This window comes from Ictidomys tridecemlineatus, chromosome 7 (genome assembly GCF_052094955.1).
Source record: "Ictidomys tridecemlineatus isolate mIctTri1 chromosome 7, mIctTri1.hap1, whole genome shotgun sequence".
Classification (NCBI taxonomy): Eukaryota; Metazoa; Chordata; class Mammalia; order Rodentia; family Sciuridae; genus Ictidomys; species Ictidomys tridecemlineatus.
The window spans coordinates 94,668,425-94,694,595 of NC_135483.1; the positions used below are offsets into that span (position 1 = coordinate 94,668,425).

The 26,171-nt window shown below is 33.2% G+C and overlaps 1 protein-coding gene across 4 annotated transcripts in view; it reads left to right on the top strand.

Annotated features, from left to right (window-relative positions):
• Positions 1–22,004, top strand: part of Dpp10 (dipeptidyl peptidase like 10) — a 1,268,842-nt gene extending 1,246,838 nt beyond the window's left edge. For 3 of the 4 annotated variants that reach the window (XM_040294095.2, XM_005315927.4, XM_040294096.2), the window contains exons 22-26: positions 7,752–7,851; positions 8,098–8,156; positions 8,271–8,343; positions 16,346–16,419; positions 18,313–22,004. In XM_040294095.2, the coding sequence (XP_040150029.1) occupies positions 7,752–7,851; positions 8,098–8,156; positions 8,271–8,343; positions 16,346–16,419; positions 18,313–18,447 (441 nt within the window). In that variant the 3' untranslated portion in view covers positions 18,448–22,004. Of the gene's footprint in view, positions 1–7,751; positions 7,852–8,097; positions 8,157–8,270; positions 8,344–16,345; positions 16,420–17,347; positions 17,424–18,312 lie in introns of all 4 variants that reach the window. The other variant, XM_078017228.1, reaches the window with a different exon arrangement.
• The last annotated feature ends 4,167 nt before the right edge of the window (positions 22,005–26,171 follow it).

Here is a 26,171-nt window from a genome sequence, read left to right on the forward strand (position 1 = left end):
TTCCCTTTCTTTCTTTCACATATGTGTTCTCTCTCTCTCTCTCTCTCTGTCTCTCTCTCTCTCTCTCTCTCTCTCTCTCTCTCTCTCTCTCTCTGTATGAGTGTGCGCATTTAGAGATGAAACTCCGAGCTTCTTGTATGGTAGGCAAGTGATCTACCAATGAGCTATATTCCCAACTCTTAAAATTTGTTTCTTTGAGGCAAAAAGTAGTTGGATATTGCCTCTTTTATCCAATTTGACAGTGTCTGCAATTTGAAATAATTTGATTAGAATATTGATCTTCAATATTATCATCAATATGGTTGCATTTTAATTTTCTTGCTGTTGACTACATAAACCACATTTTCAAAATTATTTCTAATGTCTTTTGTATTAAATGAACATTTTTAATGATTCAGTTAGTTACTGTTTGCTTATTGGTTATAATTCTCTTTTGGGTTATTTTGAAAATTACTTTAGGGCTTACAATTTGCGCTCCTGACTGATCATAGTTATTTTCCTCTGGTATCATCCCACTTCATAACCACTATAATAATAACACAGTGGGGTGCTTCTATCTCTCCCTTCAGGACCTTTTGCTGTATTTGTCAGACATTCTGTGCAACATATGCTGCAAAGACTCAATAATATTTTAGTTTTTTTCTTTCAAAAGTCAGATTTTCAAGAGGTTTTAATAAAACTTACTTCTCTTACTCCATCTTGATGAAATTAGAAATTCTTACATAAAATTACTTTTTATTATTAACAATTATATAATTATCTTTTGAACTAATAATGATATATGTATCAATGCTCCATTTATGTTGGTGGTTGAGGTATATGAACATCAGAACAACATGTGTATTTGTTTCCTTATTGACATTTTTAGATTTTATTAAATATTAGTCCTTGATCATATTATGTGTGAAATATTTCCTTATCTTGTTGATTTTTTTCAAATGTTGTAAACAATTAGTTGAAAAACCCCAAAGTTTTAAAGCTTTTATTGGCAATATTTTTTTCTAATCCTTTCTTTGGTGATTTCTTCTAATGATTTTATTCTACAATGTATCATTCTTATCAAAGGAATTTCTTATGTTTTATCTGGTTTGAGTGAGGAAAAGAATAAAGCACTTGTAGGACATGGTGAAGATTTACTTTTTTAGTTTTAAATAGCCATTTTCCTAGCTTTCCTGATTAACTAAATCTCCCTAGTAATTCAATTCATGATAACTAAAAAAAAATAGCAATTTTTCAAACATTCCTGAGTTTATCTCTCATGTAATCTGCTTGTCTGTTCTTATGCTAACCTTATTTATTCTTTAATTATATCATGTTGAACAATAATACATTTTAATATTTTTAACAGTAGTGTTTCAGTCATTTCTTTTTCAAATTAATATTGGCTCACCTCTCCTATTATTTCCTATCATCATTTTTATAAAATCTCCTAAAATTCTATTGTTTTTATTGTTGTTATTTGCTTTTATTTATGTTTATTTATTTATTTTTGGTTTAAAGAATACATATTTATCTTGCAATTCCGGAGATTGGCAGTGCAAGGTCAAGGTGTGGGGAGGGTTGCTTTGCTCTGAGTCCCTTGCTTGCAAATGATGGTTCTCTCATTGCTTCTTTACATGGTCCCCCCATCTGTGTCAGCTGGAATTTTTAAATTAAAAATTTGTTTAATTATTTTATAATACTTTAAGGAGAATTAAAATCTCAACAGGATAAAACATTTATTCAAGTCACACATTATATAGAGTATGTCCCTTTTATTTAATTCTTCCTTCATATCTCTCAGTACTGTTTTGTAGTTTTTTAAAATATAACTCACGTATCTTCCCTATATTGTTTATTTCTTGGGATTGTGTGTATTTTTTATGTTTTAATTTTAATGTGAATGATACCTGTCCTCTATATTATCTTCCAACTACTTTGTTAGAATAATGAAAGTTTTTAATAATGAAATATTTAGCTTATATCCGGCCATATTCAATTGTTGTATGACTTGACTGAAGACTTTAAATCATTTGAATTGGAGTAATTATCTTCAGAAACTAACTTAACCTCATGTAATGTATAATTTGAATTTTAATTCTTTCAAGCAATAAGGTATTGTTGTTGAAATACAAAAAAAAATCTGGGAAGCAAATTTTTATGAGCTACTTGCTTGAAAAACACTATTATAAATTGAACATAATTGGCAAATTAAAAACTAATTCAAACATCTTTTATAGACTTGACATTAGTATGAGTACTAGCTCAGTATTAATAAGGAATAAAATCAATTCAGTCAAAGAGTATTTACTTACACTTTACTATGTATCCTGAATTTTTTGAGCTGCTAGATGTAAGTCACTCCCAAAACAGAATAAAAAAATCTTTTTTATTTGAATTTGTAGTTTAGAATGGAGAGATAGATGGAAATAAATAATAAGTAGCAAAATACATAAAATGTCAGGTGATGATAATACAATCCAGAAAGATAAAGCTGAGCTGCAGAGAGTGACCCTGAGATTAGGGGTATGGTGGTAAATTTAAATCAGAGATCAAGCTTCTACCAGGAGATCACACTTGAATTAAGACTACATAGTTCATGAGGGCAAGGAACATGGACATTTCAGGAGAATTAGGTTTAAAAATATTAGTGGATGTGGAAGCTTCTTAAAACTTTATTTATGGCAGTAATCACTTATTTTTGAAAGTTTTTGTATTTTTTTTTAATTGACAGATTTCCAGAGTTTCTGCTGAGTATCTCCTAGATTTTTAAGCTTTTAGTATATATAAGCTGAAGAACACATCAAGGCCAGGATCAAAATCTAAGTAATTATATATATATATATATTAAACAAATAACAGATTAAATGCAGAAAATACAGTGTTTTCAATAACATATTTAAAAATTTTTATTTGAAATTAACTCATTGTGTTATAAGAGATATAGTTCTAAAACACCGCATAGACCTAAGTTTATAGGAAGCACCTCTTTTCCCCCTAGTTCTGTCAGCATATGTTTTTATTATGTTCATTATATCATTTAAATATTATATAAAAGTATGTATCCATGAAAATATAAGTCCTCTGTAAAATAGAGCTATCTTTGCTCTAGACGTTCTATAATATTTGATTTTTCTTACATCATTTTTTAAAGAAATAGAAGTCTCGGGAAACATTTTCATTTTGTAGTTTCACCAAATGAACTTTTCAAATAATAACATAAGTGTATTTATATTTTACAAGTAATGTTATAGGGCTTGGAAAGTGGAAATTAAAAAAGCAATTGCAATGAATATAAAAATGCGATCACTTTGGGAAACCAATAAAATGTCAACTTAGAGCATCCTGAATTATTGAATTCTTTTGATCCATATCAAATCAAAACAACCTCTAATTGACTACAAAGTCAATATGATGATCCTCAATTTTAGGATCTGCCTGATGATTTGAGTTGTTTTGAAAATTAAAATCATCATCTTTATATCTAACTAGAATTTATAGCTGATGCTTGCCCTCTTTTGGAATGTATTTTCCAAAAACTCTTTCATGATCAACTTTTGCATTCAATAAATAAACATAAAATGGTTGAGAATAAGGTGAATAATTAAAATTTAATTTATTCTAATTCCTGCCAGTGTTGTTTTTATTTTAAAAATAGAAGCTATTTCTCTGAAATAAATCAAATTAAAGTAGCATTTTTGGATTTGATTTTTAAATGCTGCAGAAACAATTTTATTCCACAGCATTCACTATCATTAAGTCTTAGAGGGTATTTAGCTTCATGAAATCCCAAATTTTCATATAAAAATAGAATAACACAAACCCTTGTGCAGCAGCAATGGTTTATACCCCTACTTTTACTATAAAATTACACAGGAATAGGGGTCCATCCATGCCCACATTCTCAACAGATTATAACTGAATTTTTCCAGCCACCCGCCCCTAATTTTTCATTTTTAAGCTCTAATAGACTAGAGGATTCTGGTTGAAGCTATAAAAATATTTATTAGGAATCTTTAGTAAATTAGTATGCTTTAAGAACTTGTTCAAAATGTAGACCAAGAATGAGTTTGTTAAAAATGAAAACTCCTTACTCCACTCCAGATCTACTTAATGCACGTATGCACTTTGATATATTAAACATATAATTTCTCTTTTTTTTGGTTGTACATGTAGAATCCTATCAGTTATGCAGTCATATATGCACATAAGGTAATAATGTCTTTTTCATTCATTTTTAACAAAGTTCCCTAATAATTTTTTCCTAAAGTAATTTTATTCTGAATATATGAGGTATACAATATGATATTAGAGGATACTTTTAGATTAAATAAAAGAATTTCTATAGTGGAACCAATGAATATTTCTACCATCTCACAGAATTACTCTTTTTTGTTGTTGTTTGCTTTTGCTTTTGTGGCAAGAATAGCTAAAATCTACTCACTTGGCAGAAATCCCAATTAAAGTACTTTTTTAAAAAAATCGTATCCATAGGCCTCATGATACATATGATATCTCAGAGATTTGTTTCTCTTATATCTGACACTTTGTATTCTCTGACCTACATCATTTCTACCACACACACAATCCCACCACTGGTTATCCTTATTTTGTTTTCTATTTTTACTGAAATTTTTTTAGACTCCACATATTGGAAACATCATTTTACTTTTGGTGTCTGACCTGTTTCATTTGTTCAGTGACCATAATATTCTGCATTTTCATCACATTGTGGCAGATGGAAGCCTATCCTTCCTTTTAGAGGCTGGGTAACATTCCATTGTACATGGGTACCATGGTTTCTTTATCTAGTCATGTGTGATTGTTGGTTATTGATTATAATGTCACAGTGAACTTACAAGTATTGATGTCTTTTGAGATAAAGATTTCATTTCTATTTTGTCTATGCCTGGATGAGGATTTCATGGGTCATAAGGTAGTTCTATTTTTAATCTATTTAGAAAGTGTCATACTGTTTCTTTTGATGCCTATACCAATCTATAGTCCCACCAAAAGTGTACCCTTACCAATATTGTTATCCCCTTTTGATATGAGCTATCCTGTCAGATGTGAATGGGTATCTTGTAGAGATTTTGGTTTGCATTTTCCTGATTAGTGGTGTTAAGTACCTTGTCATGCCTCTAGTGGCCACTTTTATGTCATCTTTAGAAAATAATGTCTATTCAAGTTGTTTGTCCATCTTGTAAGTTCTTCTGTTAATATTTTATCAGACTTTTTCCTATACATTTCAAACATTAACTCCTTATCAGATACATGGTTTGCAGACATTTTCCTAATCCTTTAGCTGTCATTTCGCCGTGTTCATCATTTTCTTTGCTAAATAGAAAGCTTTATTAGTTTGATATAGTCCCATTTACTTTTGCTATTATAGCCTGAGATTTGGTGCAATATAGAAGAAATCATTGCCAAGGCTGATGTCCAGGAGCTTTTTCCCTCTGTTCAATTCTAGGTGTTTTATATTTTTAGGTCTTTTATTCATTTTGAGTTGATATTGTATATATTGTATATGGTGTAAGATTAAGGTCTAATTTCATTCTTTTGTATATGGAAATAAAATTTTCCTAATACCATCTAGTAAGTGATATTTCCAAGTGTGTCCTCTTGGTGCCCTTACTAAAGATTAATTGGATGTGTGTGTTTGAATTTGTTTTTTCTGGACTCTCTTTTCTCTTTAGCTGGTCCATGTAACTGTTTTTCTGCCATCATACTAGAATCTGCCTCTCCAGAAGGCACTATTTTTTTCTTAGTTCCTGGAGATAATTGGGCTCTGAAAGACATGTGAGGTAAAATTCAAAACTAACCAACACAATGCCAATTTATTAACTTAGATTATTTGAGCATGATATATAGTTCTTTGGACTGAAGCTTTAATGATTGGGTCGTTCAGCGCTTCTCTCAAGATGATCAGCTTAAATAAACAACTAGATGGTTAATCAGTTTGAAGTTTGCTTGGCCACCATGCTATCAAAACCAGAAAAGTTATATGCCTCAGCTAAGAAACTCAATACCTTCCTCACTATGGGAATGTCTTGCCTGTGGATTTGAAGTTTCTGACTGTAACATTCTTTTCTTATCTCCATGATAGAGAAAAAGAAATAAAAGTCCTGAAAATGTTCCTTCTAGGGATAGAACTTTGAAGGGCCCTCCCTACTTTGGCCTTTTAATAATTGTTTCTTGCTTTGTCCTTACTTTTTTATAATTTGTTCTTTATATATGTTAATGCATTTATAACTGCTACTTATCTATCACTGACCTAAGGTTCTTCCTGTGTCTCTCAAAGAGCAAAGGGACTTTGGGGTAGTCTAAATCCATGAAGGATATTTTTTTTCCCTTCATTTTCTAATTGTTGAAGGAGATTCATTTAAGCTTCTGAGTATAAGTTAAACATTCTAATACAAGCTAAAATTAATTTCCACAACTCATAACTCAGTAGGTGATTGCCTTACTCTAGAATTCCTGTAAATTATTAAAATATCCTCTGGAACTTTCCTAGTCAGGTATCAGAATACAAAATAAAACCAGACAACTCGAATTATTATTTAAGAATATTTATTTATTGTTATATTAGGTCAAAAACATTTTAAGTTGATATTTTAAAATTAAATTTAAGTCATGATCCAACTCATAACAACATTATTATCGCATCTCATAATTTTTAATATTTGTTGTACAGAATATAGGGGAGGGAAAGAAAGTTTTCCCCTTCACTCTCCATGTGTTAGCACTTCATGTAAAAAATGCATATATATTATATAGTATATAAAATAATACACATATACTTATATAATAGTAACAACAAATTATAATTTTAGTAGCATATATAAACATGAAATATAACCCAGACAAATGGAAAATCTCTAAAGTAGATCTGAAAGAGCTGGTTTGGACTCCAGATTAAATACTACTTCTCTAAAACAGAGAAAGAAGGGTGAGGGTTAAGCCCCAACAGAAACATTCACCAGGAAATTTACCATAAAATAGAATGAGGTTTGTTATGTAGGTAAAGTTAGTGCCTTCTTCAATGATGCACTTCTCTAATGATTCATTTATCCCAGTTTTCCTGGTACAGAGGGGAAACACCCTTGTAATCTAAGACCTCCTTTGTAGATTAAATTTCTCTTCCAAAAGGGCAACTCTCTAGCACTGTTTTCAGATATAATCTTGTTCCTGCAGTTTCTCAGAATAGAGATGCTCAAATAATCCTTAGGCCCATCAGTTATATTTGAGGTAGCAGATTCTAGACCCCTATAGTCATATTTGTGGGTAGATTATCCTGAGCCCCATGAGGAACTGAAAGTAGAATCTATATTTGGGATGTTATAGTTTAAATATTTGATTCTCCTTTCCTAATTCTACATAACAATTTTTGTTATTTCAATTACGTATGCATGTATGTGTGTGTACGTGTATCTCTCTCTATATGTGTAATTTTCTTAAACTGATACATGATTTAAAGCGTGTTTTATACCCCTAGTATCATATTATTTGAGACAGTTCCCAGATGTACAGTATGGAATCACAGAGCAACTATTTGACACTTGGTGATATCTAATTAATTTTATATCTAACAACTTTATTAAAATAACTGGTTAGATAAAAATTTGAACAACTATTCAAAATCTTCATCTGCAAACAGTGATTTTACTGCATTCTTAAGTCTAAGAAATTATGATACATGTTGATATGTTTATTAGCAAGCAATGATCAAAACCTAAAATATGTCCAGGGATAATTGTTCTAATTTTTGGCAGGGGTATGGTGGTTATATTGCATCAATGATCTTAAAGTCAGATGAAAAGCTTTTTAAATGTGGATCCGTGGTTGCACCCATCACAGACATGAAGTTGTATGGTGAGTGTGTCCTACAGACTAATGTAATATAGTGTATTGATTTATAGAAAACAAAATCCCAATGCACAGAATCTCAAATGAGCTCATTTATCTTGTGTTATTAAAGCCTGTTTTGGATTGTTTATCACCTCCCTGATTCAATTGATTTTACTGGAGCATGACAATTAAATTTGAAATGCAGAAATAAATGATGAAATATGCTAGGGTTTTAGTTTATTCTTAACTTTCTGTTTTCTTGGGTCATAGCTTCTGCTTTCTCTGAAAGATATCTTGGTATGCCATCTAAGGAAGAAAGCACTTACCAGGTAACTAAATTAAAAATAAATAGAATGAATAACATTTTTTTTCTAAAAATCAGGTCAAATTGCTTTTACATGTAGATCTGTAGATAAAGACGTATGTGTTTTTTGTTTTTATAGGCATCTAGTGTGCTACATAATATTCATGGCTTAAAAGAAGAAAATATATTAATAATTCATGGAACTGCTGACAGTAAGTATTATATTTGCTGCTACTGTTTGATGGAATGTGACCTTTTACAAAGGAATACATCTTAAAATTTGCTTACAGAAGGCTTATAAACCTAAAAAAAACAAAAAAAAATAGGAAGTGAGACAAAGGATCAGGAATTCAGGACTCAGCAGAGAGGAAATAAATAATCAGCCTCAAATGGCAACATCTCCAATAAAACTTCCTGAGATTTTGGGAATAGTCTGTCTGTGCTATTGAACACAATAGCCATTAACCACTTATGACTATATTCCATTCAGTGAGACTGAGGAATATAATTTTTAATATTGCCTAATTTTTCCTGATCTTAATTAAATAGCCTCATGTGGCTAATGGCCATGGCTATTGTGTTATTCAGCAGACCTCAAATGGAAATCAACCTACAAAACAGAAAGATAATGTAAATATGCAAGCGCTGAAAGGTTGTGAGTTTACTCACTTACATGAAGTTTTAACTTATCTGAAGTTAAAATCTTCCTAAAAGAGCAATTTTGTATTCCTTCTCATTTTTTAATCATTTTAAACATGGGAGATGGATTTGGTTGATGTTATAAATAAAAGTAATTATTTACATTCATAGGTAGCTTTCAGGGCTCAACGCATTTATATTTTTATTGTCCTATATGATACCTCACAACAGAAGGTTGAGTGTTTATAGTTCTATTCACAGTTGAGAAAAATCAATTTCAAGAAAGAAACATTTTTCCAAGGATTTCTGACAAGTGAGCCAAGAGAGTTCAGATCTTGAATCAATACTTTCTAAATCTTGAGCTTGCGTTTGTTATCACACCCTACCCTACCTCAGTATTTTTAGCCAATTTTTAAAAATCATAAAAAAGTTCTCTTAGCAAAGAGTGTAGAGTATACCATCTCTCCAAATTAACTTTTAAGCAAGTCAAGCTATAGTTAAACCACAGCTTAATGTGTATATGTTTGTGTATTTTATATATATATATATATATATATATAATATATACACATATGTATATATATACATATATATACGTATACATATATACACACACATATATATAATACAAACATACATATAATACAAACACACACACACACACACACATATATATATATATGTACATCTATATCAATTTCTCTCTATATATATATATAAAATACATATATGTAATGTAGGGAGATACCCTAACCCTTAGATAGAATTCTGAATAAAGTATGTGCGTTAAGAAGCCAAAGTTAAGTTTCTTTCTTCCTTTATGATGGGTTGGATTTAATGATGATCTTCAAGAGTATGATATAGAAAAGGGGAGTTTTCACTTTACAGTGAAGACTTGTCCTTCAACACATCAGCCAGGGATGAAGTTTCATATCAGTAGTGATAATCCAAGTTCATAGTAGGTATAGTACATATAATGTAATGAGAATGACACTTCACCTATGTGGTTCAGTACCCAAAAGCTATAACCACAGTCTAAACTTGAGAAAAACATCAGAATATCCAAATGAGGACTCTACCACCACATGATCACTATTCCTCAGAACTATGAAGGTCATGAAAAATAGAGAAAGGCTGAGAACCCGCCATAGATCAAAGGATACTAAGGAGACATGATGTCTGAATATAAAGTGGTATCATGGATGGGACTCTGGAGCAACAAAAATAATGTCAAAGTAAAACACTCAAATAAAATAGGTGTAGTTAATGGCAGCACACTGATACTGGTTTCTTTTCTTTTTTTTCTTTCTTTTTTTTTTTTGTCAAAGGTACCATAATAATGTAAACTGTTAACATTGGAGGAATGGAGTGAGGGCTATATGGAACTCTTTGCACTCCTTGACACCTTTTCTGAAAAATTTTTAGGTTTTTAGTAGTTTTATCTGTTATAAATTGAAAGTCTTTTTATTAAAAGACAGATTTAGAATATACAATAACAATGTTGGATGAAACATGATGAAAGAGAATTTAAAACATTTGAAGACCCTTAGATTTTTGTTTAAAGTATTAAAACTTTTTCTTGAAATCTTAAGATTAGTAATAATAAAAATCATTTATTAAGTACTTTGTCAGAAAATGTGCTAAAGCATTTAGTAATTTCTTACTCATTTTGCATAAAAATAATATATAGTGGGTCTTACTACTTCTTACTTAACACATTGGATAAATAAATATTAAGAAAGACACACAACTCCCCTGCCAGAGCTCAGCTCTGGCCTATATGCACCTCTGCCTACCTGCATGGGACCTAGGCCCCAGGGTAGGCCCAGGTCCATCCCACCACCAGCAGATACCTGCTGAAGCTCAGGATTAGTCCAGATCCACCTCTGCCTACCTGTGCAGGACCCAGGCCCAGGGTAGGTCCAGGGCCATCATCCCCCCAACCTGAGAGCCCCGACCTAACCCACTTCCATATTGAGACACTTCAAACATCTCCATAGTCTTCCCCATGCAGTAGCTTCTACCTTTCAACAACAGATAGGGCCTAGAAACAGCTGCATCTCAGAAGAGGCATCCCAAAGCCAAATGGTGTAAGGCACGCCATTTCAGCCCTACCTCTGAAAGACCTTGCAGCAATCTTGCGGCACTTCTAATGCTATCCTAAGTTACCTCCCCTATTGCCGCCACAACCTTGAGTTGCAATAGCATCCACCTTGGGACACCTGCAGGGTCTAGAAGCCCAGAATCAAAGTGAAGTACAGATAACCTGCATGGGTACTACAGGACTATAAGATAGAAGCTATAATATCTCATATCCACACTGCAAGAAAGGAAAATACATAGACAACATGAAAAAACAAGGGAGAAAATTGCCCCAAACTAACCAGGATACTATAATAACAGATCCTATGGATGGTGAAGTTGATGAAATGCCAGAGAAGGAATTCAGAATGTTCATAACTAAAATGATCTCTGAATTTAAAAATGACCTAAATGAGTAAATACCGGCAAAAATTGAGTATTTCAACAAGGAGACAAGAGAGTAAATACAAAAAGAAAAGATAAATATCAAAAATAAACAAAAATGGCTTGAAATAAAAATTGTGTCTCAATAATAATCCAGAATGTTAATGGTCTAGACTCACCAATCAAATGGCACAGACTAGCAGATTGGATTAAAAAAAAAAAAGACCCAACAATATGCTGCCTCCAAGAGACTCATCTCATAGGAAAATACATCCACAGAATGAAGGTAAAACATTAGGAAAAATCATACCACTCCCATGGACTATGGAAGCAAGCAGGGGTTTCCATCCTCATATCAAAGAAAGTAGACTTCAAGCTAAAGTTAATCAAAAGGGATAAAGAAGGACACTACAAAGCATAACAATTATAAATATATATGCCCCTAAAAACAGAGTATCTATGTTTATCAAACAAACATTTCTCAAGTTCAACAGTCAAATAGACCACAACAATAATTCTGGGTGACTTTAATACACCTCTTTCACCACTGAATAAATCTTCCAAACAAAAGCTGAAAAAAGAATCTATGAAACTCAGTAATACAATCAATAACTTAGACTTAACTGACATTTATAGAATATTTCACCTTCAACAAGCTAACACACATTCTTTTCAGAAGCACATGGAACCTTCTCTAAAATAAACTATATATTATGCCAAAAAGCAACTCTTAGCGAATACAAAAAAGTAGAGATACCACTTTGCATTCTATCAAATCATAATGGAATGAAACTAGAAAACAATGATAAAATAAAAAATAAAAGCTACTCCAACACCTGGACACTAAATAATATGCTATTGAATAAACAATGGGTTGTGAAAGATGCCAAGGAGAAGATTAAAAAAATTTTAGACTTAAACAAGAACACTGATACAACATAACAAAATCTCTGGGACACTATGAAGGCAGTACTAAGAGGAAAGTTCATTGCATGGAGGTCATCCCTTAAAAGAAGAAAACATCAACAAATAAATGACCTAACATTATCTCAAAGCCCTAGAAAAAGAACAACAAACCAACACCAAAATTAGTAAAAGACAGGAAAAAAATTAACATCAGAGCTGAACTTAATGTAATTGAAACAAAAGAAACAATTTACGAAATTGACAAAACAAAAAGTTGGTTGTTTGAAAAAATAAATAAAATTAACAAACCTTTAACCATACTAATGAAGAGAAGGAGAGAAAAAATTCAAATTACTAACATACGTGATGAAAAAGAAAATATCACAACAGACACCACAGAAATACAGAAGATAATTAGAAATTATCTTGAAAATTTATACTCCAATAAAATAGAAAATATTGAAGGCATTGACAGATTTCTAGAGTCATATAATTTGCCTAAATTGAATAAGAATGATATACACAATTTAAACAGACCAATTTCAAATGATGAAATATAAGATGTCCTCAGAAGCCTACCAACCAAGAAAAGCCCAGGACTGAATGGATACACAGCTGAGTTCTATAAGACCTTTAAAGAAGAACCAACACCAATACTACTCAAATTATTTTTGAAATAGGAAAAGAGGAAGCACTTCCAAACTAATTCTATGAGTTCATTATTACCCTGGTTCCAAAACCAGGCAAAGATACATTAAAGAAAAAAACTTCAGACCAATATCTCTAATGAACATAAATGCAAAAATTTTCAAGAACATTCTGGCAAATCAAATACAAAAATGAACAAAAAGCATACCACAATGAAGTGGGGTTCATCCCAGGAACCAAGGTTGGTTCAACATATGAAAATAAATAAATGTAATTCATCACATCAATAGAATTAAAGACAAGAATCATATAATTATCTCAATAGATGCAGAAAAAGCACTTGACAAAATACAGCACCCCTTCATGATCAAAACACAAGAAAAACTAGGGATAACAGGAACATATCTCAACATCATACAGGCTATCTATGCTAAGCCCCAGGCCAATATCATTCTACATGGAGAAAAATTGAAAACATTCCCTCTAAAAGTTGGAACAAGACAGGGATGCCCTCTTTCACCACTTCTATTTAACATAGTTCTTGAAACACTGCTAGAGCAATTAGATTTAAAAAATTAAAGGGATATGGATGAAAAAGAACTCAAAATAGCACTATTTGCCAATGATATGATTCTATACCTAGAAGACCCAAAAAATTCCACCAGAAAACTTCTAGAACTAATTAATTCAGCAAAGTAGCAGGATATAAAGTCAACACCTTTAAATCAAAGGCTTTTCTGTATATCAGTGACAAATCCTCTGAAAGGAAAACTACTCCCAATAGTCTCAAAAACAATAAAATACTTGAGAATAAACAAATGAGGTGGAAAGAACTCTATAACAAAAATTACAGAACACTAAAGAAAGAAATTAAAGACCTTAGAAGATGGAAAGATCTCCCTTGTTCTTTGATAGACAGAATTAATATTGTCAAAATGACCATACTACCAAAAGTACTATACAAATTTAATGCCATTCCAATCAAAATCCCAATGACATTCCTCATAGAAATAGAAAAAGCAGTCATGAAATTCATCTGAAAAAATAAGAGACCCAGAATAGCTAAGGCAATCCTTAACAGGAAGAATGAAGTACATGGCATCACTATTCCAGACCTTAAACTATACTACAGATCAATAGTAAAAAAACAACATGGCATTGGCACCAAAATATACTGGTAGACCAATGATACAGAATAGAGGACACAGAAACAAACCCACATAATTACAGTTATCTTATATTAGACAAAGGCACCAAAAACATACATTGGAGAACATATGGCCTCTTCAACTGGTGCTGGAAAAACTGGAAATCCATATGCAACAAAATGAAATTAAACCCCTACCTCTAGATGCCAACCTAGATGCCCTTCAGTAGATGAATGTATAACAAAAATGTGGTATATATACACAATGAAATACTTTTAAGCATTAAGAGTATAAAATCTTGGCATTTGCAGGTAAATGGATGGAACTGGACAATATAATGCTAACTGAAGTTAGCCGATCCCAAAAATACAAATGCTGATTTTTTGTCTGATATAAGGATGCTGATTCATAATGGGGTTGTGTGAAGGGAGCATGGGAGGATTAGATGAACTCTAGATAGAGCAAAGGGGAGGGAGGGGAAGAGAGGGAGCATAGGGGGAGGAAAGATGGTGGAATGAGATGGACATCATTACCCTAAATACATGTAGGAAGACATGAATGGTGTGACTCTACTTTGTGTACAGCCAGAGATATGAAATATTGTGCTCTATATATGTAATATTTATTATAATGCATTCTGCTGTCATACATAACAAATTAGAATAAAGAAAAAAATTTAAAAAGACACACAACTATTAGTTATAAAAGGGGGCAGGGTTGAATCCAGGAACTAAAGTTCTTATTTCTTATTTACTATACAATGCAGGCTCAGTCATGTGAATAAACTATATTCAAAGTTAAATTATTTTACCTCTAGCCATCACCCTAGAATATACCAGTACTCTTTCAAATTTCTCTGTCAATATGATACAGCTATTCAGCAAAACATGTCTCTATCTGACTGACTCAGTTCTGGGTCTGGTTCTTCACCAGTTATTTTTTGTTGTTGTTGTTGTTTTTGTTCTGGAAATATCACAACAGACACTACAGAAATACAGAAGATAATTATAAATTATTTTGAATTATTTTTCTTCTGGTGACTTCAGAGGAATCTCCCCAGTGCAGGTACATAGGTACCAGCACCCCACAACCCACAAAAGCCTGGGGAGTTCAAGATGCTCCCTCAGTGACATTCTAATGTAACACTATAAATGTTATTTTGGAAGATTAGAAGCTAATTCACTCGGCCTATCAGACTTTAATGTCCCCCATTTAGTCCTAGGAACAATATGAATGGCAAATATCAACAAACCATGTGTTAGATACTAAGCACCAGAAAAATCCAATTGGAAAATTTATTTGTACATCTTTTTACCTTTATCCATATGTAGAAGTAATGGTATTCATTTTGTATAGATTCCATATGATAAGTAAATATGCTGTACAAGGGACTGTTTGTCATTGCCTCTATTAATTAACATTCCTAGTATCTTACATTTACTGAGAAATATATCATTATGTAGAGTTGATGTGGCAATTTTCCCATTAAATATAATACGATATTGGGAAAGATTGTGCATATGTTTTCAAAAGATTTGAATCATCATTTGATATTTTTTATCCTCTGCCATAGAATGATTATTTGGCATCATCTAACTAGAACATTAAAGAGGATTAAACCAGTGGTAAGGCTGCCCTGGGTTTGCAAAGACCTTTACAATATATTAGCTTAGGAGTGATTTCAGAAATTCATAGGTGTACAAAAGACAGAAAGGAATAGCACAGGTGGCATATGAGCAAAGTTCTGTGCACAGGGATTTGAGTGAATGTTCCAGGATTTTGCCCCTATTTGAGCCCACAGAATCTCCAAATCTAAAGCAACTCCATTTCTTATTTTAAAGTTTTGGACCTTCTATTCAGGCAGAAGGAAGACAGAATGAAGCTGGGATAACTAGTATTCTCTAAATTAAATATTTAGCCCATGAATAAGAAGATGTAGAAGATATGTACGACATTTTCTCAATATAGAGCATTCTCTTATAAAAATTTAATATAATAAAGCACAATGTCATTATCTAACTGAGACTGGGTGTCAATAACCCTCCTGAAGGAATGCAAATCTATTTTTCTGTATTCATATTTACAAAGGGCATTCATTATATTAAAATATTTATAAAGTATAAAATATATGAACAATTGGGAATAATAAACGATATCTAAAAAGTATGTCTCAATACCATCCTGTATAGTACATAAGCCTTGTTCATCACTCCAGTAGTATTGATTTGATTTATTATAATGTTAAAGTTTGCCATTATAGCTAACACCTTTTTAGTTAAAACCAAAGATTAGCCTTTTAATTGTATGATGTATGCAAAACACTTAAACTCTTTGAAAAAATAATATGAAAATTTTCTGATCTTAATAAATGTATCTTCTTCAAATATTATAATTTAATTTCTTCCAGCAAAAGTTCATTTCCAGCATTCAGCAGAATTAATCAAGCATCTAATAAAAGCTGGAGTGAATTATACTATGCAGGTAAGTAATTCTTTTAGAAGGATATTGTGTTAGTCAGCCTTCCTTCATTATAGATTACTTGAGATAACTTACACAGAGAAAAGTTTATTTGTCCACAGGTTGAAGGTTCAAGTCCATGGTCAAGCCTTTAAGACATGGGCTGTTGGAAAATATTCAAGATACAAACTATTCCAAATGTCCTCTTCTAAATTCCTCTTTTATTTGTTAGATATAGAATACTTTGTCTGCATTATTCTATTTTATTATTATTATTATTATTATTATTATTATTATTATTATTATTTTGTGGTGTTGGGTATTGAACCCAGGGACTTGTGCATGCAAGGGATGCACTCTGCCAACTGAGCTATATCCCAGTCCTCTTATTCTATTCTTAATGTAATTATTTTTAGGATGTTTCTTAGGTTAAATAAGTTTGTATTCTTTGTTCTTGATTACATTGAGAATGTGGATTCCTTTATGCTTTAAAAGTAAAATTCATGAACCCATTCAGAAATGTCCTTTTCTCCTCAAAATTTATATACTATCAATATTGATATTTTTAAAAAGATTAACTTTCTACTTCCCATTATCCCTTTTATATTATCTTCACTTACTATCATTCATATATAAAAAGTGGGAGAGAAATATGTGTTTGGGGAAAATACTACAAGAAAAGAGGAGAAGTTAAAACTCTATTTCAAATTCCATTTATATATGTGCTTTCACACATCTAATAAATATTAATCAGGGACTTACTTTAATAATGGTCACTATGTTAGATGGGTAACAAGACATACTTCATGCTATCCAAAAATTTTCAGCTTAATGGAGAAGTCATAAAAAAGAGTAAATTTGTCAGCATTTGGAAAAACAATTGTTAGTCAATTTTCTGTGTTATGACAAAATATCTGAGATAATCAAATTATGAGGCAAGTCTCATTTTTAGCTCATGGCTTCAGATGTTTGGATGCATAGCTGGTTGGCCCCATTACTTTGGACTTGGGATGACACAGTATGTCATGGTAGGTTTCTTCAATTCGTGGTACCTAGGAAGCAGAGAGAGACAAGTGGATCTGTAGTCTGAATATCCCCTCTGAAGGTCATCCCCAATGACCTAACTTCCTTCCACTGGGCTATACCTTGCACTGTTTACAGCATCTCCCCATGGTGCCACTCAATGGAGATGAAGCCTAAAACACATGGGCTTTCGTGATACATTTCAGATATAAGTCATAGCATTCCACCACTGGTCCCCCCCAAATCTCATGTCTTTCGCACAATGCAAAGTACAATAAATCCATGGGATAGGAAAGAATACCTAGGAAATGGACCAAAGCAAGAGTGAAGTCCAACATGGCAAATATCAAACACGGTAGCTCCATGTCCAGCATCCAGGATACATGGGGGTATGACGAAAGCTCCAAAAGGCTTGGGCATCACTGCCACTCTCTGTGGCCAAAACAGTCTAATTTGCATACAGAAGGCATATTTTGTTTAAACTATAGATTGACATGATTACAATCTTTTTAAAAGCTTAGCTTAAAGAACTCAGAATTTGCTGAAATGAGATTTTGGTTAGAAATTTTCATATATCCTTTCTTCCTTTTTTCCTTCCTTCCCTCCTGCCTGCCTACCTTCCCTCCTTCTGTACTGGGGATCAAATTCAGGGTCTCACACATGATAGGGAAGCACTCTCTCTTTCTCTCTCTCTCTCTCTCTCTCTCTCTCTCTCTCTCTCTCTCTCTCTCTCTCTCTCTCTGAGCCACTAAACTATATCCCCAAGCCCTGGTTAGGTAATATTTTTCAAAGTCCCTATGCCAGAGGGGAAAAGGGAAAGAAATAAAGAAAATGAATGCTGAGGGGGAAAAAGCTGCCTTGATAACTTGAAATCATCTCCCCTCGATGTCTTAGGTGTACCCCGATGAAGGTCATAACCTATCTGAGAAGAGCAAGTATCATCTCTACAGCACAATCCTCAGATTCTTCAGTGATTGTTTAAAGGAAGAAATACCCGTGTTACCACAGGAACCAGAAGAAGATGAATAATGGACCCTATTTATATAGAACTGAAGGGGATATTGAGGCTCAATGAAACGCAACCAAGAGACTGTCATATTGTAGATGCTCAGAGTTTCCAGGGCAGCTTAAGGAGATGACACTGGAACAGCACACTCAGAGATAATGAACTAGAATTTGAAGACCGAAGTCCAAGTCTACTGTGTTGCCAAGGGTGCAGAATCTATTGCTTTGTAAAAGAAGGTCAAAGGGTTGGTTTCCTGGGAGAAATTAGTTTTACATTAAAGTAGGAATAGTGCATGTTTTCTTCTGTTATCCCCGTTTGTTCTGTAACTAGTCGCTCTCATTTTGATTTCAATAGCCACCATCATCTTTGCACATAATGCACAACTTATCATCAGTACTACAGTCCCTGATCTCTGATGGCTGAGCTGCAGTCTAACACTTTCCTGTACCTTTACAATAAGTGCAATTCTTTCATTGTCTATTATTATGCTTAAGAAAATATTCAGTTAATAAAAGCAGAGTATTTTATGTAATTTCTGTTTTAGAAAAACATTATTACATGAGTCAAAGGACATGTAGGAATATGGATTTCAGCACCTTCCAAAGTTCAGCCAGTTATCAGTAGATACAATATCTTTAAATCACACGAGTGTATCTCTCAAGATATGTATACACCTGTGTGCATATACAGTGAATCTATCTTTACATGTTATTCATGCTACCAAGGGTAAGCTTTTGATGAATTAGAAAAAATGCTCTTTTACAGGCTATAATGGATGCTTTGTTTAATGAGCCAAATATGATGAAACATTTTTTTCCAATTCAAATTCTAGCTATTGCTTTCCTATAAATGCTTGGGTTGTGTTTGGTATTGTTTTTAGTGGTTAATAGTTTTCTAGTTGCAATTTAATTTTTTTTAATATGATACCTTGTCACATGTAAATTAGATACTTAAATATTAAATTATAGTTTCTGATAAAGAAATTTTGTTAACAATGCAATGCCACTGAGTGCTATTTTGCTCTATTGGTGGAGAAGACTTCTTTTTCAAAGACTGGGGCTCCTTTTACTTTTCTCCTCAGTGCAGAATCAATTCTCATATTCATTGTAAAAGGTCTGGATTATTTCATTTTCCAGTTTTTATTTAGTATACCACATCTGCCCAATTCATCTGTTACTGTTTAAGTTAAATCCTTCTGGTGAGAATTAGAAATGAAATCTTTTTTATTCATTGGCCAAAAAGTTCACAAACAGCAGTGTTTGCTATTTAATTTTAATCAAAGGCACAAAATGCATCAATTTCTGTGTTCTGTTGACTTGCAGCAGTAAGTAACTGAAGAGTGTGAAATAAACTGGACTGTATAGAGTCAAAACACGTCATGAGAATATGAACAGTGTCCACCGAAGTGAAAAAACATCATCTCACTTTGCATATGAGATCTTACAGAAGATGTCTAAAAATGTAACCAAGCTTTGAAAGGCAGAAAAATGTGGGCAATGTACTATGTTTTCATAGTTAGAAAAAAGGTTCATAGGGAACATGGGATTATCGTGATATCTGAATACCAGGAGGAAAATTTTAAATGACAAGGAATCTCTCAGTCAGCCTCCTGTTTTGTCAAAGGATCAACCTAAAATTCTGGGTGTTTAGAAATATGTTGAACCACTGATTGGGTCTTCCGCTTTGCTTCTGGATGCTTTGGAATTGTGTCTTCACTGCTCCATTAGATTCAATTTACAATGGGAAAGGCTCTCTCTTCTAAAAGACCCATTTTAGGTCTTTTTCAAGAATAGTAAACACATTTTTTTAACAAAATAAGTTGTAATGTTTAAAAGGAAAGTTTTGCCTATTTTATTAAGATGGAAATTTCTTTTTAGGCTAATTTGAAGTCCAACTGAAGCTTTTTAATCAATATTTTAAATTTCAACCACTAGAGTTTTTTACAATGCAAATTATTATGTTGTCTGAATGATGTGGTTTTATTGAATGTCTATTTGAGTAACATTTAAAAAGTATTGACCTTTACTGTTCATCATTTCTCGTTTATTATTATTATCAATGTTTATCTATTTTTCAATTAATTTAATACAGTTTGTAATGTGAAAGACATTTGTCTGGGACCCACTTTCACCTTAAAGGATAAATAGATCTAAATGAAAACAACTGTTTAATAGGAAGGTGGAAATTTTTCATCTTTGTGATTCTTTGAGTTTTAGTAACTGGTCTGCTATATAAAGGAAATGCTCACCAACACATACTCACTGGTTACAAAGAATTCATGCAACTGGATTTTCCCTTTCACATTTGCCCTTGTCATAATCACACTATTTCGAATGTATTAATGCATTCTGAAAGTGTCCTGGATAGCAAACTTTCAAAGTGTTTATTTTCCTTTAAAGAAAAATACCATGGTGAACTAAAAATGCTGTAATAAAATAGGTAAGCAATATTAACTCATCCACACAGATAAACATACAACCAGTAGCTTTTGAATCTATTTTGAAAGACAAAAGTGTTTGTTTACTTTGCTTCAACTAAGAAGATGGCCATTCCAGTGTGGCAGCACACACCTATAATCCCAGTGACTCAGGAGGTTAGGTCAGGAGGATCATGAGTTCAAAACCAGCCTCAGCAACTTAGCACAGCCCTCAGCAATTTATTGAGTTTTTTGTCTCTAAATAAAATACAAAAAAAAAGGGCTGGAGATGTGGCTTAGTGGTTAAATGCCCCTGGGTTCAATTCCTGGTACCAAGGAGGAGAAGAATATGATGATGATGGCCAACTCAAGAATTAGAGACAAAGAAAACCATGCTGACCTAATGAGTATTTTTTAAAAAACTGAAGGAAGGAGATACTCCTCAAATGAATTATTTTTACTTCTGCTATCATAGAAATAGCTCTGAAGGTCTTAAAGGAACCTTCTGTTGTGGATTTACTAAAAATAAATTACCTAAGCATGGGTTCTTGACCTACAAAGATCATTTAAGCCATTGTTCTCCTAATGATGGGTTTTCAAACAGAGTTCCCAGGAGTGCATTGCACACAAGTCTCTAGGACCATTGAAATTACATGGCTTCTATAAGGAATTCTGTGTGAAATGCCTGTTTCTCCTCACATGCACTGACCACCTTTTCTGGAGGCAGCCAGCTTTGCGTAAGTGTAATCTGACCTCTAGTGGTGCTCTGACTCTCTATTCTTTGGATTCTCTGCTACTAGTGGTGGTTACCTACTATAACCAAAACTCATCACATACACACTACAAACCAATATGAGAATGCTCATACCACACTGAAGTCAAATAATGGAAGACATTAGCAGGTGACTTGTGCTCTCTTAAACATGGTCCTTGGAAGGCTCCCAGGGCCCTGCTGCAGCTGCATAACTTATCTCCTGTTGTCCATTTTAGCCTTTTCAGTCCCCACTCCTATTTCTCAGGACCACTTCCCAAAATAAATTGCATGTGCACCAATTGTTGACTCGGGTTCTGCATTCCGGGGAAAACTTTTCTTCCCATAAGAGCTTATCACTGTGAATATATAGAAAACAAATACATGGAGAATAAAAATCTGGTTTCTTCTCAGGTTGGAATAAGTTGTTTCTACCTAAAATTTCTTAAACTCTTAATAAAAGTGGCAAACCTATGCAAAGTGTTCCACAGGCATTATCAGATGAATCTTCTCAACACACCATAGAATGGGCATTATTTCCATTTAAATACATAAGAAAATTGAATCTTAAAGAAGTATGGAACTTGATCAAATTTTTAACTAAGACTAAGTCACAGTTTCAGTCAGTTTAGACCCTGTTCTCTGTCATTCTCCTCTGTGATAACCCTAAAATCAGGAAAGAATTAACTCAAGTTCATCCCATCTGAAAAGGATTTGAAATATCTGAGCATAGAGTTCTAGATATTTTTTAGAATGACTGAAAGCATTAATACTGAAAGCCAAAGAATAACCCAATATACTGCCATGGCATTTTTGAAATTACATGAATGATTTCCCTAGTATCAAGAGGGCATATGTATAATATATATTAAAATGCAGAGTTTTTTTTTTCTGTCAAAGCAATGTAAGAATTATTTCTATCTATGAAAACTTTTGCTCAGATGACCATGCCCTGAGAAGTCATAGTAAGTTCCCTTGCTCAAGCATTATTTCAGGGACATTCCAAAATCATTCCAGGAAGTATCCATATATGACAAGTAGCATTTTACTGCTCAAAATGCCCTGACTTGTAAACATGAAAATCTCATGCCATCTTTAAATGGAAAAGAACATTGCATCATTGAGAGCCATACAAGGCAGCTACAATCCTATTTGCAATCTGACTTAATTTTTTTTATTACCTTAAGCTTTTCTACAACTATAGAAAATAGATTTGCTTTACTGTTGATCAGATCTATGAACAACAATTTTATTTACTTTGGCAACATTCCAGTGATTGTTAGAAGAGATCTTTTGAACTCAAAAATTCCCTCTCTCATCAAAGACAAGGTAAATACATTTTTAGAAGGAAACAAGTCACATGAAAGCATAATCTTGATTATTTTCTGTTAGTCTTACAATTAAGTTAATGATTGGTTAATGTAAACAACACAGATCATTACCGCAGCCATTCATTCACTTGGAAAGTCTTTGTGCTGATTACCACAGCTTGTCCATATGTCAAACCTAGTACTGTTTTAACTGAGATACATTTGACATGAGTGAAATTTGAAAGTGAGAAATTCCATCCTGCCAGATTGCGAGTTCAAAGCCAACCAGCCTCAGCAATTTAGCAAGGCCTTAGATAACTCAGCAGGACCCTGATCTAAGTAAAATACATATTGCTGGGGCTGTGTCTCAGTGGTTATGTGCCCCTGGGTTCAATTTCCAGAAGCAAAAAAATAAAAAAATTCCATCCTGCCAAGGACATCAAAGAAATGGGCTTCACATTTGTTCCACATTGAGGCTTTTTATCATATTAACTAATGCTAAAACTAAACATGCAAGATAGAAGTTATTATTTGCTGATGAAGAAATCAAAATTCAGAAGTTAAACAATTTTCCATCAGTGTGTTGTAGCATGTAAATGACAGATTCAGAATATGAAATCAGACAATAATAACCTCCAGGCTTTTACACGCTATAATCTCATGTATACATTTTTTTTAACTAGTAAATTCCTAAAGTTCATTGTGCATGTCTTTAGATTGAGTTAAGCTTTCAAGTCCCTTGGTATTTCTTCATACTTCTGTCTGTAAGTAACTAAATTTGAATTTTTAAATGGTTAAATACTTGTGACATAGTATGTACTTGACCATCATCTGGAAGTTCGTTAGATATGCAGACTTTCAGGTAGCCCTCCCTCCAGAATCAGAATCAGAATGTTAACATATCCTCCAAGTGATTTGTACACACATTAAAATTTGAGAAGCATTGATTTAAATAAGAACTTTTATCGTCTCACATCACAAGAGAACTCAAGTTGGATGTTTCGGGGGCAGTTTAACAGATCAATCATGGAATCAAATCATGGTGGGTCCCCAGCTTTCTGCTTCTACAACTTAAGTCTGTTTTCTGTCTCTTGAAATGTCTTCATATAAATAAGTTGTCCTGGGCAATATCTTCTTTCACAACCCGTCTTCTATCAGGAAAGGTCATTTCCCCCAGAAATCTTGAGCACCATTGATTTTACAGCCATTCAGTCCACGCTTTAGTTGCAAGCCCCCGTCTCTAACACAGGGAGGCTGGGAAGTGACACATCTGAAGCTGCACTCTCTTTAGTGAAGGTGCAACAAGTAAGGAAGGTGGGAGAGTGAACATAATTGTAAGTACAACATGTGACCCAGAAGAGACAGATCTACCTACCCAAGGCAATGAGATCAACAATGCTGGTCTTTCATCTGCAGGAATCCCCCAAGCTGCTGAGCAGTGTTTTATGTAACCCTTCCCTTGAAGGTGTCTCACTTCTCCTCCCAGAAGACCCTCAACGTCTGTTTCACCCCCTGTTCCTGAGAGTCAGCACACTCCTTTTTAGTCCACATTTTCTCTTTTCTTCCCTGCTCTTCATCACTGACATGTTTTCCAATGCAGGCAGGTAGTCTTGGAATTTGATTGCCGTCCCATCTTGCAGCCTTTATTCGCTCTAACACGATTTATGATACCTTGATTATCTCCATATGGTTTGAATTGCTAGGCACACCATTTATTCTCCTGATTGATAGATTGTGGAAGGTATTTATATTGATGGGGAAAGAAAAGGCCTGACAAGGAAACACAGGTAACACAACTTCTCCATTCACATACACTTTTTAATGGATCTAATTCTCATTACATTCCAACATCTATCCTTGGGGACACCATGTGTGACATTTAATGATCTGTGTAGTGTAATTGGATTTTTCAAACCCTTGGATAGAACAAATTAGAAATTCCCTTGCCCAGATAAATAGAAATTTTCAACTTTGAGGCTGTCTTCAAATCATGAAATACCAAAAGGATATTTTGTGCCTGTTATGTGCCCGATATTGTGCTGTATGGTGCAGCATTAAGATCCTTTTCCAAAGACTTAATCTAATTAAGTATGGTCTAATGTGTAATTTAGTCAAATGGGTATTTAAATGGGTATTTTAGTCCAAATGCTATAGCCAAATGAGTCATCATTTACTAAAAAGTACCACCATATTCAATCATGTTTTTGGTTTTCATTGAGTCATTTTAGTGCCCACCTAATTAAATATGATATTCCCTTGGACTTACCAACATTAAATAAATACACAAACCTACATATTTTATTCAAAAGGGCTCTATAACCCACTTTCATTCATATAACAATTGGTCTCTCTGCAATTTCCTTTCCCACATTTAATTTCAGGGAAATTTTCAGTCGAGTTCTGCTACTGTTTCAGAATTATTTCTCAGTCCAAATCACCTATAGCAGAGGGGCATGGAGATAAAGCAATATTTAATTTTGTTTTGTAATGGTGTCTGGTTTATTTGAATGAATTTATTAAGAATCCAAAAAAAAATTCACATCCTTGAGAACAGAAATATTTTCACAGAGTAAAAATAATAAAATAAAGTACTGCCCCAGCCTACCACCTGACTTGGAAGTCAGTTGTGTTTCTACTCACCATGGATTAAGAGCCAGCCATGGTTCCCTCATTCCCCCAGATCCTGGAGATCATATACTTTGCATGTATTTCTTTGCCCCTAGGTTAATAGCTACTACTAAAATAAGTTAAAAAGTTTTGTATGTGTAACATTTTTTAATTTAAAAAATATTTTAATACATAATATTTGTACACATTTTTGAGGTAGATTGGATGGTTTGGTTCACATAGGCATTGGGTGGTTGATCAACTTAGGTTAATTGCCCTAACCATCACTTTAAACACTTATCATTTCTTTATGGTAAATACATTCAAGTTCATCTCTTCTACTTTGAGATAAATAATGCATTATTGTTTATTAAAATCATCCTGAAGTATCAGAGAACACCAGAATTCCTTTCTTCCATCAAACAACAACATTTAACCTCTGACTGGCCTCTCCCCTCTCACCCATCTTTATTTTCCTTTTGTTCTACTATCAGCTTCTATGAGATCTACTATTTTTGTGTCCACTTGTGAATGTGATCATTCAGTGACTGTCTTTCTGTGATCTACTTATTCAGTTTTTCAAGCGCATACATATTACTACAAATGATAAAATTTTATGCTGTTTATGGCTGAACTAGGTTATGTTGCATATATGGACTTACT